The 13,554-nt window shown below is 34.9% G+C and overlaps 2 protein-coding genes across 2 annotated transcripts in view; both read right to left on the bottom strand.

Moving 5' to 3' along the window:
• Positions 1–896, bottom strand: part of LOC107716408 (C-terminal-binding protein 2-like) — a 2,527-nt gene extending 1,631 nt beyond the window's left edge. Inside the window, exon 1 of the mRNA XM_016522848.1 lies at positions 531–896. Within this exon, the coding sequence (XP_016378334.1) occupies positions 531–648 (118 nt within the window). The 5' untranslated portion in view covers positions 649–896. The remainder of the gene's footprint in view (positions 1–530) is intronic.
• Positions 897–2,616: 1,720 nt separating this feature from the next.
• Positions 2,617–13,554, bottom strand: part of LOC107716406 (uncharacterized) — a 15,815-nt gene continuing 4,877 nt past the window's right edge. Inside the window, exons 2-5 of the mRNA XM_016522832.1 lie at positions 13,061–13,265; positions 6,471–6,513; positions 4,737–6,129; positions 2,617–2,757 (exon numbers count right to left, since the gene is read on the bottom strand). Of these exons, the coding sequence (XP_016378318.1) occupies positions 2,617–2,757; positions 4,737–6,129; positions 6,471–6,513; positions 13,061–13,118 (1,635 nt within the window). The 5' untranslated portion in view covers positions 13,119–13,265. The remainder of the gene's footprint in view (positions 2,758–4,736; positions 6,130–6,470; positions 6,514–13,060; positions 13,266–13,554) is intronic.

Below are 13,554 nucleotides of genomic sequence, written 5' to 3'. Positions count from 1 at the left end.
AAAAACTTAAAAACTTGCCTTAGCAACTAACTGAAATAATAAAATAAAATATTAGATTAGATTAGTACTGAAGTACTAAAATTACTAAAGCTAAAACAGAAAGTGTAAATATTAGATGAAAATCTTAAAATTTAAAAATGCAAAAGAAAATTTGACATCTAAGATAAGCAAGTTTAAATTGAAGTACTAAGATTACTAAAACTAAAAATGAAATGAAAGCTAAATATAAAAATGAAAAAAAAAAAAGACAAAGTTACTAAAACTTATAATAAATTAAAATCAAAACCAATAATATACAAAAAAAGCTAATTCAAAATATTACTAAAAACTATAACGGAGTATAAATAATACTAAAATAGCACTAGCATCTAGCAAAAAACTCTAAACTATCAATCAGACGACAGAAGGCATGGAGGAAATCAAAGTTTGATCATATAGAGACCTTAGACCTTTGTATCAAATATGATACAGTATGCATAACTGTGTTAATCTGACTGGATTGTGCACTAGTTAGTGTTGATGTTCATTACCCAGCTCTCCGGCTGCTTTAATGTCGATGTTGTCGTATCCGCTGCCGATGCGGATGATGATCCTGAGCGCTTTGAACTTCTCCAGATCTTCTCGCGTCAGTGTGATGCTGTGATACATCAGAGCGCCGATCGCCTCGTTTAACACCTGAGACACACACACAAGCACAGCTCAGAGCTCATCTGCTCACGCACGCTATCCCATGATGCTTCACATGACTCTCACATCCATCGTTCGGCTGTAAATAACGCTCTGATTGAGTGGATGGATGTAGTAAATTATTTTTTAAATTCTGTTTTACCGATGATTCTATTCCTACTGTGAAATAATCATTGCAGTCATTAAAAAGTATCCCTAAACACTCACTTGAATTTTTTTCTAGATCATCATGATGCTTTGGAAGCTGGTCTGAAGTAGGGTTATTTTCTGTAACTGAAACCAAAACTTGAAATAAAACACTAAAAATAAATTCTGAAATAAACTAAAAAAAATGTGAAATGCTGCCTTGGCAACTAACTGAAAACAAGTTTTTAAAAAATATTTTTATATATCTATAATGAATGACATTCAGACATTGTTAAGTATGACCTGAATACTTTTGGGGTGTCACTGTATAAGAGACAAGAAAAACAGATGAAGAGAGAGGCTAAAAACTCATGATTAAAAAATAAAAATGAAAACAAAAGAGGGTGACACACAGTCGGTGTGGATATTCAATATCCAGGAGCCGTTCCGTTTACAACGCATGAATTATTCACGCCGACCTCCATCCAGAGACACAGACACGTTTCATATCCAAACTCAACACTGACGGCATTACAAACATTTAAATCATCATTAAACGCCACTGAACATGTTTATTTAGAAGCATGCAGATGAATGTCTTTGACTGAAAAAACCCTCCAGCGGGTCACGTGTCTCTCTCTCTCTCACACACAAACACACATGTGTCACTGACCTGCAGCGAGCTCCATCCGGCGGTCAAACTGCTCGGTGTGTGTGTTAATAAACTACTTATGAAACCAACCAACTGAGAGAGTTTAAGAGTAAGACTACCAGCAGTCACCGCAGAGCACCGCCCTCTCAACACACACACACACAAACAAACAAACAAACAAACAAACAAACGCATGCACGCACGGACGCACACACACACACTCACACACACACACACAAAATCACACACACTCACTCACTCACACACACAAACAAACAAACACTCACACGTACGCGCGCACACACACACACACACACAGGTTTGTTTTTGTGAAAAGTGGGGACATCCCATAGGCGTAATGGTTTTTATACTGTACAAACTGTATATTCTATTGCCCTACACCAACCCTACCCCTAAACCTACCCCTCACAGGAAACTTTGTGCTATTTCAGATTTTCAATACACTCCATTCTGTGTGATTTATATGCGTTTTGAAAAGTGGGGACATGGGGTAATGTCCTGAAAAGTCACCTTCTCCTTGTAATACCTATGTCATACCCTTGTCATTATACAAATTTATGTCCTCATTTGTCACAAAAACGCGCACACACTCACACTCACACACACATACACACACACACACACACACACACAAACACAAACACAAATAAACACACACTTCTTCAGTTTGTAAAATGTGTTCGTACACATGCATTCATTAGGATGATGATATGTGTCTTTCTAAATAAAATGCACACAAATGTATAGCTGTCCTCATTTACACACATTATCTATGTGATTACAATGTGATTAAAATGGAGCAACTAATGACACATACTGGAAGGAAAGAAAGAAAGAAAGAAAGAAAGAAAGAAAGAAAAAGACAAAGCACGTTAGAAAAAGAAAAATGGCAGGAGAGGAATGAAGGAAGAAACAAAGAATGCGTTCATAGTGAAGTATTATTCCTCTGATGAAACTCACTGAATTTTAATTTAATCCTGCAAGTTGATGCATGTTGTCTTTTACAATGTCTTTGAGTTGATTTGTGAGCATTTTGTTAGCCTAGCATTTAACATTGTTGCAATGTTTTTTCAACATTGAAACAACTAACATTATTTCAACCATATTTTGATGTTGAAGTCAGTCACGTGTCAGCTGTAACAGAGCTCATTTACAGATCTGCCACCAGCCTCCTGAACACCAGCAACCTTCAGCCTGACAAACTCCTCATGTGCATTTAACACACAGAAGAACCTCAAAGAACCTTCATGGATCATCAGCGGTTTGGTGAACTATAGCCTGAACAGTCTCCACAATTCACTTGTAAAATCTTGCCAAAAACCTAAAATGTCAAGTGAGTTTTCTAGAGACTCTCAGTGTGTGTCTCCAGTCGAGAGACTCTAACGCGTTCTCAGAGGACCGTGTCTCTGCATATCCTATTAACCCTAATGAGATTTTAGGCTCTAAGACTCTGATTAGGCCTGCAGTGAGGTACAGTACTCAGCTCGAACTGTAAAGCTCACACACACTGTTAACTGAACAGAGAGAGAAAACACTGCGGTTCTTGAAGATTAAATGTAATGCATAATCATGGACCCAAAAGGAAGGCCTGGGTTAAAATTGCTTGTAAAGAATTATAATCAATCTTCAATCTTACTCTGAACTCATGGCAGTGACAACTAAAATTGTAAAACACACAAATGCAGGTCTGAAAACACATTCATGCACACACAGTGAGCAATGCACTCAAGTTCAAGGTCAGTAAGAAACCTTTTATATTCCTTAAGCTGCTGCAAAGAGTTTCTTAAATAGTTATGAAGCCGAGTCTATTCAAGTGATTCGTGAAGTTCAGCTGGGATCACAAACGCTGAATCGCACTAGATAGGGTATATATATATATATATATATATACAGTATATATAGTCTCCTAATCTAAAAACAGAGCACTTAGCTAAATCTGCTAATCCAAATATCCAAATATTTTAAAGTCTGCTGTTAGCAGAAGTTTCAAATGAATGTTTCAGAAAGTATCTAATTAAGAATTACTAAAAAACAGTTTGCATATTTTGCATTTACGGTCTACACCATCCATATTAGTGCTGGGTAATGATTAATCACGATTAATCGCATCCAAAACCTTTTGGTTACATAATATATGTGTGTGTACTGTGTATATATAAATACACACACATGCATGTATATATTTAAGAAAAATATATTTATATATAATATAAATTATATGAATATGAATATAAATATATACATGTAAATATATGTAAATATTTTCCAAATATATACTGTATGTGTGTGTCTTTATATATACATAATAAATATACACAGTACACACACATATATTATATAAACAAAAATGTTTATTTTGGATGCGATTAATCGTTTCCCAGCACTAATCCATATTACTAAAAACTTTTACTTAAGTAGAAGTAAGAAAGTACTAGATTTCTAAAGTAATTAAGTATTAAATTATATTTAATATAAAATGTAGTGCAGTAAAAAGTACAACATTATGCTTTGGAATGTTGTGAAGTAAAAGTTTTCTAAAGAAAAACACTGATAAACCACAGACAGTTGAAAAATTTACTTTTAAGGAAGAGTAAAAATAATTCACTATTGTCCGCCTCTGCTAAAAACCTGTTAAATGGTTAACGGTAAGTTCCCCTACTATATACGGTGAAAAACTGTATTGGACATTACATGTACCGTTTTTGGAAGTGAAAAAGAATGTATAATTTACAGTGAATAACTGTAAATTGACATTCCCAGAATTCCCTGCGTTACATTTTCAAATTTTATGTTTTTTTTTGTTGAAATAGCTATGTTACTTCTTAGTTTTTTTTCTTATCAGTTTTGTATATTAGGGTTGTATGTTACACCTAATGTTGTTAAATTGATGTTTATTGCATTATTTCATGCAATTTTCAGTTACCATGATGGTGTTTAGTGTTTGTGTGAATGACACTGTGCACCTTCTATATATATGTTAGTATTTAAAAGCTGCTTGTGATGGGCTTTGGCTCATCATGTGACTTTCAAGGTACAAAACAGATTTCAGTACTTCAATAGGTTGGTATATTAACATTATATCAGTTAATGAAATTACGATATTTAAATGTAAATTTAAGTTAAAACCTAAAATGTTGCTACTGTATTTTTTACGGTAAGATTCTGGCAACTACAGCTGCCGTTTTTTTACAGTAAATTTTACGGATTTTTTTTTTACAATGTAGGTAAAGGTAAAACAGCCAAAAAAGACAGAAATAAGGTTGTTACTTGTGTCAGGTGAAGCCATGGTGGATACAATGACCGGAGGTCCGGTTCTCCGGGTTTGTTTGTTGTTAGGATTAAGGGTCTGAGGCTGGAGGGCTGAAGATGCTGGAAGGATGGCACTCTCCACAGGAGCTGCTCCCTTGCGCATTAACTGAGGGCTGTGATGGGGGCTATGAGAAGGAGAGAGAGGAGTAAGGTTCGGAGGGCGCTTCATCAGCTCCATAGGGCTGTATGTAGTGGAGAAGGTCTTGGGTGCCACTCCTGGAGTAGTCGGAAGTTGTTGTTGAGCGGACATGGCCAGGCCGGTGTGGGCATTGTACAAAGGTCGTGTTTGAGTGGCGTAGCCCCCCGGACTGACCGGAAGACCTTCGACCGAGCGAACCCCTGGATATGTCCTGGTTTCGAGGAGATGTTGAGACGGAGCACTGTTCGGCCGCCGACCGAGAAACTCTCCCATTCTTGGAGAGACGGACTGCAGGGCGCTGGGAGGCTGTTGAATGAGGTTTCCATCCACTGCCTGAGACTGCATGTAGAGATCATTGCGATGGCTGAAGCTGTTAGAACGACCTCGCATAACCGCAGCACCGGTTGCTCCCGTCTTGCAATTGAAAACCACTCGAGAAAGCATTCGTGCTTGGCCCAAATTGGGAGCGACGGAGCGGACGTCGTGGTCTTCCATCATAGCAAGCATGGAGGTAGAATCAAACCCTTGCTGTAGGAGAAGAGTTATAGTGCTTTCCGACAGACCCTCGGAGCGCAGGAGAGCTAGAAAACTGGGATCCACGGTTCTCTTGGGGTCGACAGTGACGGCCGCCGGAGGGTGGTGAGCGGAGCCTGGATCGTAAGCAGGGTCGTAAGGCATCCTTTGAGTTGACACAGAGCCGTAAGCAGGGTTCCCTCGAGGAAGAGTCCCATCCATGACTGGAGCTGTAGGGTCCACTACTATGCAGGTGGATCCAGAGTCCAGAGGAAGGCCGTTGGCGTCGCTGTACACGGAGTGTTCTGCTGGAAATCTGGATTCAATGCCGAAGCAAGCCGGTGAAGCGGCTCTACTGCGAATGCGCTGGCTGTCTGGGATCATCTTGATGGATAGAGAATCCCTGTACAAGCGGCTGATCTCATGAGCCGAGGGAGGAGGAGGAGGAGCAGGAGGAGGAGGCCTGGGCGTAGGAGCAGGAGTAGTTGCTCTAGCTTGCCCTTGATCCCAAGCGTTCCTGACCCCTCCTGTGGCCAAGCCATAATGCGAGCCTGATCTGCTCAGCATGTGCTGGTCTCCTTTATAAAAGCCCTGCAGATCTTCAGGTGGCTGGGCTGATAGAGCGATATCAAAAGGGTAGTAATCCGGAGGAGGAACGGTGCCACGGACAGCCATGAAGTTGCTGCAGAGATTGCGGTTTGTTTCAGTGGAAGCAACCCATTAGCCGACAGAGATCGAGTTTGAGTGCAAATGCTCGTGCACTACAGAACGAAAGCGTAATGTGTAGTGAATGCATGCACGGGTGAGGAAAGAAGAGAGGACAGTTGTGAGGAGAGGGAAAGGCAGGTGTTTGATTTCACTTCTCATGTTTCCCTGCGAAGGTGTGCGAGGGAGGTAACATTTCACCTGTTCTCTAGCCGACATTTTTTTTTGCATTACTTGAGGTGTGATTGGCAGGTAAACCCTAAATTATTCAGCATTGGAAACATAAGCAAGTCAGACTGCTCCGTAACACAAACTTACCAACTTAACAGCAAGGAAACACACTTTATACATAAGCTGGATTCTGGATGCTTTCAGCCATCGGGTTTTGATTTGGGAGGGAAAGATGTAAAAAAGAGGCAAAACAGAAGGACGACGCATTGGCAAAGGGCTCATGCTAATCTAAAGGGGTTTATCCTTCCCTACAGCACCGAGAGATTAGTCCAAATAAAACCAACTTAATACCACTGTCCCCTATGACAAACACTCAAACTGTCATCTCATCATTTGTGTCTCAACATCTGCCAAACATGAAGGGACTGATTTCTCTCCAATGTCAGCAATATAAAGATCCCAGAGTGCGAATGGTTATTTAGTTCAGTGTCTTGCACGGTGTTAGGATGCGGTGTTAATCCTCACACAGATCTGGGCAGAACGCGTTAATGCTGAACACGTCACTTACAAAGATTCACAAATAATGTGGACAGTTTGGGCTGTTTGGTTTATATTCATGCTATACATATGTGACCCTGGAGCACAAAAGCAGTGTTAAGTCGCTGGGGTATATTTGTAGCAATAGCCAACAATGACCTGTATGGGTCAAAATTATACATTTTTCTTTTATGCCAAAAATCATTAGGATATTAAGTAAAGATCATGTTCCATGAAGATATTTTATAAATTTCCTGCCGTAAATATATCAAAAACTTAATTTTTGATTAGTAATATGCATTGCTAAGAACTTCATTTGAACAACTTTAAAGATGATTTTCTCAATATTTAGATTTTTTTGCACCCTCAGATTCCAGATTTTCAAATAGTTGTATCTCGGCCAAATATTGTCCTATCCTAACAAACCATACATCAATGGAAAACATTGGAAAACACAAAACCAAAGGAAGTTTTAGTTTACTATAACCCATCTTGGTTTGGGTTATACAGATGTTTAAACAAACCTCAAATTATAAATGCTAAAGCAAACACATTTACAACACTTGACCCTTTATCTACACAACAATATTAGGGTTGGAAAAGACACATTTTAAGCTGTTAAAAATGTGATAAACTTACACATTCTATATTAAAAGCTAAATTACTCCTGCTTAGCATCTACAGTATCTAATGAGCTACATCACTCTGAGGAAGAATGGTTTATTCCAGTTATAATTAATAAATGTAACAATTTATTGACAATTTGTGTCTTTTTTCACCATTGCTTGTGTCTTATCTTCCTATAGGTTCTTCTAAGTGTAAAATATCTTTATGCTCAATTTATGATTACATACAACTCTTTATGTTCACTGTAAGAACCTTCACACGCAGTGTCATGATAAATAGTTCACAATCCTACCAGAGTCTGGAAATATCTGCAAGAACGGCCCAACAAACATAAATATATCTGACAGCAGCTCCCTAAAAATAGAGCCGATCCTTCTTTTAAGGCAAAACCTTAAAATAAACCCAGCAGTGCTTACGGAGTGGAACGGTATTATCACATTACCACAGGACTTTTCTGCAAAAGAAGAATTTCATACAAACATTATACAGATAGATTTAACAATAACAGGTACATGATGATATTAAATCTTTCAAAACATGCATGCACTTTTTATTCTTAGAATCAGAACAAATATGCGTGAAGGAAGGTCCACCCCTAAAACTAATCAGTGAAGCATGAGCAGATGGAATGAAAATGTACAAATACGATACAAATTCATTCAAATTAGTCAATAAACTTTTAAATAGTTGCAAATTGCCATGAGAATGTGTTTGGCCTCTTTTAATGTGGACCAGTAAACAACCACCCAGCTAATGTTTTTTGAAAGTTATATAAGTGTTAGCACAAAATATTCTTAAAATAAAGTTTATGAAACTTTCTTATAAATGTATAATATATATGTTTTTATACTATTAAGAGAAAATATTCTTGGATCAAAATTCGGAATGATGTTATTTGTACTTGAACATTCTAAGAACTGTTTTTTTGTAACCTTTAAATAATGTTATGTAATATGACAAGAAGCAGGGATGTTTTAATGTTCTCATGAAATTAAAAATAAACATTCAAATAACGTTATATTTTGGATGAAATAAAGTCAGTAGAATGTTGTAAAAACGTTTTTGTAATCTTTAATGTTAGAATCACATCAAGAAAACTGGACATTGTAATGTTTTTAGAAATTTAACATTCAAATAATGTTATACTTTGGGTTAAATTAAATTAAAAATTTATTAAAAATAAATATTCTAATAATGTTATATTTTGGTAAAACAAAGTTAGTAGAATGTTCTAACAAACATTTTTGTAACCTTTAAATAACAGTCTAATTACGACATTTTAACATTCTTAGAATATTTAAAATTAATATTCAAAAAACGTTATATTTGGGGTAAAAATGAAGTTAGTAGAATGTTGTAAAAACCATTTTTGTAACCTTTAAATAACGCTCCGTTAACATCAAGAAAGCCAGATATTTTAACATTCTTAGAATATTACAAAAGAAACACTTTTGTAACCTTTAAATAACATTCTTACCACGACAAGAAAACTGGACATTTGAACCTTTTAGAAACATTTTCAAACAATGTTCCCACAACGTTTTTAAACCTCAGTTTGTTACCCGTGGTTACCTAGCAACCACTGAGAACACCTTAGCAACCACCTACATCATCCAAACACCTGCCACAAAGCTATTGGCCAATGAAACTTTTGTGGAACTTAATAAAATGTAACAGATTGTGTTGCATATTCTGAACGGCTCCTGCAGCGTATATGGGCCATTCAGAAACGTCTTGAAACAAATGTGTCTTTTTCCAAAACATTTGTATGTATGCAAATTGTATAATACCCAAGGTACACATTTCTAATAATTGTGCAGTTAATTCTCATATTGTATTTTCAGAAAGTTTTGGAATATTTGTCTTTTCCCCAAATTTGTCACTAGCGAAACACAGTAATAATAATTTAATTAGAAGGGTTATATTGACCTATTAAGATTTTGCTTGCATCTAGATTGTAAATTACAGATAGATTTAACAATAACAGGTACATGATGATATTAAATCTTTCAAAACATGCATGCACTTTTTATTCTTAGAATCAGAACAAATATGCGTGAAGGAAGGTCCACCCCTAAAACTAATCAGTGAAGCATGAGCAGATGGAATGAAAATGTACAAATACGATACAAATTCATTCAAATTAGTCAATAAACTTTTAAATAGTTGCAAATTGCCATGAGAATGTGTTTGGCCTCTTTTAATGTGGACCAGTAAACAACCACCCAGCTAATGTTTTTTGAAAGTTATATAAGTGTTAGCACAAAATATTCTTAAAATAAAGTTTATGAAACTTTCTTATAAATGTATAATATATATGTTTTTATACTATTAAGAGAAAATATTCTTGGATCAAAATTCGGAATGATGTTATTTGTACTTGAACATTCTAAGAACTGTTTTTTTGTAACCTTTAAATAATGTTATGTAATATGACAAGAAGCAGGGATGTTTTAATGTTCTCATGATATTAAAAATAAACATTCAAATAACGTTATATTTTGGATGAAATAAAGTCAGTAGAATGTTGTAAAAACGTTTTTGTAATCTTTAATGTTAGAATCACATCAAGAAAACTGGACATTGTAATGTTTTTAGAAATTTAACATTCAAATAATGTTATACTTTGGGTTAAATTAAATTAAAAATTTATTAAAAATAAATATTCTAATAATGTTATATTTTGGTAAAACAAAGTTAGTAGAATGTTCTAACAAACATTTTTGTAACCTTTAAATAACAGTCTAATTACGACATTTTAACATTCTTAGAATATTTAAAATTAATATTCAAAAAACGTTATATTTGGGGTAAAAATGAAGTTAGTAGAATGTTGTAAAAACCATTTTTGTAACCTTTAAATAACGCTCCGTTAACATCAAGAAAGCCAGATATTTTAACATTCTTAGAATATTACAAAAGAAACACTTTTGTAACCTTTAAATAACATTCTTACCACGACAAGAAAACTGGACATTTGAACCTTTTAGAAACATTTTCAAACAATGTTCCCACAACGTTTTTAAACCTCAGTTTGTTACCCGTGGTTACCTAGCAACCACTGAGAACACCTTAGCAACCACCTACATCATCCAAACACCTGCCACAAAGCTATTGGCCAATGAAACTTTTGTGGAACTTAATAAAATGTAACAGATTGTGTTGCATATTCTGAACGGCTCCTGCAGCGTATATGGGCCATTCAGAAACGTCTTGAAACAAATGTGTCTTTTTCCAAAACATTTGTATGTATGCAAATTGTATAATACCCAAGGTACACATTTCTAATAATTGTGCAGTTAATTCTCATATTGTATTTTCAGAAAGTTTTGGAATATTTGTCTTTTCCCCAAATTTGTCACTAGCGAAACACAGTAATAATAATTTAATTAGAAGGGTTATATTGACCTATTAAGATTTTGCTTGCATCTAGATTGTAAATATATTTAGTTGCTATTTTATTTTTAAAAAAATTCAGAGGTAAATCAATAACAATTAAATTTTTAACAATATTTCAAGTGTAATTTATGAGATTTGTTTGTTTTTTTAATGCAATTTTTCTTTGTAAAAGGCAAAAAGATGATCATACTGATTTTAAAGTTAAGGATTCATTAGTTTGAATATACATTGAACCAACCATAATTCAGTATACTTTATTTTTGACAAAACATCCCATGTTTCGATAGTGACAGTAATGTTTTAGCAACCGCATCACATTGCAGAATTTTAACTTGCATACTAAAACATACTAAAATACGATGCAAAAACTAAATGTTATGGAATAACTCCGAAAAAAGTTTCTTAATTTCAATATCATTTTCATAAGTTAGGGTTCGAGACAGCCACCTCCCAATTGAAAGTACCCAATAAATGATGATTTGCTTGCTAATATTTAAAATATTATTGTGGGTTTCAATATATAATAGAAGGATCTATTTTCATTTTGATGCTCATGAGCTCATTTCTGTTTGTGCTGATTTGCTAAACGACGTGCCATGTTTCATGTAATGCACTGATTACAGCGACTCGATGTTATCCATCAGGAATAGATTTCATATCAGAACGGAAACAGAAATGAATGTGAGTTTGCAGTGGATTGTGGGAGATCGATTTCCTTTTAATCGCATTTAATCGCTTTTTGACTGTCAGTTCAAATTAACCAGCCGAAAGGTTAAAGCAAGACATATTGATAAATGTTTTCATTTGGATGCTAAAAGCAGGTTGTGCACCATACAGAATAAAATTGAGAATTTTTCAATGAAACAGAATTCAGAATAGCAATAGAAATTTAAATATAAGGAAGTAAAATGACAATTAATTGAAATATGTGACACTCGACCACAAAACCTATAATCAATTTAAGGTCAATTTTGTGAAATTGAGATTTATGCATCATCTGAAAGCTGAATAAATAATCTTTCCATTGATGTATGGTTTGTTAGGATAGCACAATATTTGAAAATCTGGAATCTGAGGGTGCAAAAAAATCAAAATATTGAGAACAAATGAAGTTCTTAGTAATGCATATTACTAATCAAAAATTAAGTTTTAGGTAAGAAATGTACTAATTATCTTCAAGGAACATGATCTTTATTTAATATCCTAATGATTTTTGGCATAAAAGAAAAATCTATAATTTTGACCCATACGATGTATTGTTGGCTATTGCTACAAATATACCCCAGCGACTTAACACTGCTTTTGTGGGTCTGTAGTAAAACTGTAGTTTTTTACTAATACAATTTACTAGTAAAGACAAACTCGTCTTGACAAAGCCTTTGGAAAAAGTTTGGGAAAAAGCCTTGAAGTACAATAGAATTACAGAAAGATTAATACAATTCAGTAATTCCTCTTCCTGTCTTTCTGATTCAGAATCCTATCAGGGTTATTATTGTTAACTAAAATGAAAACTATTAAAACATGTTTATTAATTAAAATAAATGTGACATAAGATACAGTTAAATACAAATATTAGACGAAAAACTTCAACAAAAAAAATTAGGAATGTTGCCTAGGCAATAAACTGAAATAAGTTTAGGTTGAAGCTTTAAAATTGCTAGACGGAAATAAATAAACATTTACATTTGAACTAAAACTGAAATGAAAATAAATCAAACCTCAACAGGAATACTTAAAGAAATAATAAAAAATGATGTTTTTCTTAGAGACACTTTGTGGGGAGCTCCTATTTCATGCACATATTAAAATGAAGAAAGAAAATTTTACCTAAAAATAATATGAAAACAAAATATAAAAATAAAAGCTATTTCAAAATATTAATCAATAGTATATAAATAGTGCTAAAATAACACTGATTCCAATTCAAGTTCCTGCATGTTGTGATTGACTCAATTCAAATTCACATTCATACATTTAAAGAGAGCCTATACCTAAATTCTGAATTTTGCACAACCCTTCTAAAAATAAATAAAATAAATATATTAAATAAATAATCAAGTGTGCATAAGTTGCAGTGCAGTGTTTAAATCCATTCCACAGAATTCCGCATTTTCCCTAAAACCATGTGAAAAGATTCAGTCTGGGCCTGAAAATGAAACGAAAAAGAGTCTGACCTTCACAGATTCTGTCGAGTCGTTGTCTCTTGACTTTGTGTTTGTCGGGCAGAGCCATGCTGACACACACACACACACACACACTCACACACTCACACACACACACACATACACACACACTCACACAAACACACACACACGCGTCTGTCTCTGACGTCTAACACACTGATGATCTGGTCGAGCGGGGCATCACCCCTCAGAACACCTGCGTTAAACACACAAAAACACACACGATTAGAGCCAGGAATCACATTACACAGCATACTAACACTCAGTTATTCTTTAGCATGCAAGTGATTTATTTAGTCTGAGAAATGAGTCAAACAAACACAAATAAACATTTTACGAGTGTTCTTCTGAATGCACATAAGCTCTTCTCGTATTACAGTTGTTTTCAGCTGCTTACACACTGCATCTTCACTTGTCACACAGTTTCTGAAAGCTGACACTCAAACAGCAGAAGCACACACCAAATCTACAAAACCAGACCCTAA

Source organism: Sinocyclocheilus rhinocerous, unplaced genomic scaffold (genome assembly GCF_001515625.1).
Source record: "Sinocyclocheilus rhinocerous isolate Xijiao unplaced genomic scaffold, SAMN03320098_v1.1 scaffold3237, whole genome shotgun sequence".
In the NCBI taxonomy this organism is placed as follows: Eukaryota; Metazoa; Chordata; class Actinopteri; order Cypriniformes; family Cyprinidae; genus Sinocyclocheilus; species Sinocyclocheilus rhinocerous.
Note: the sequence above shows the minus strand (reverse complement) of the source record. Positions and strands in the feature narration are given on the sequence as shown.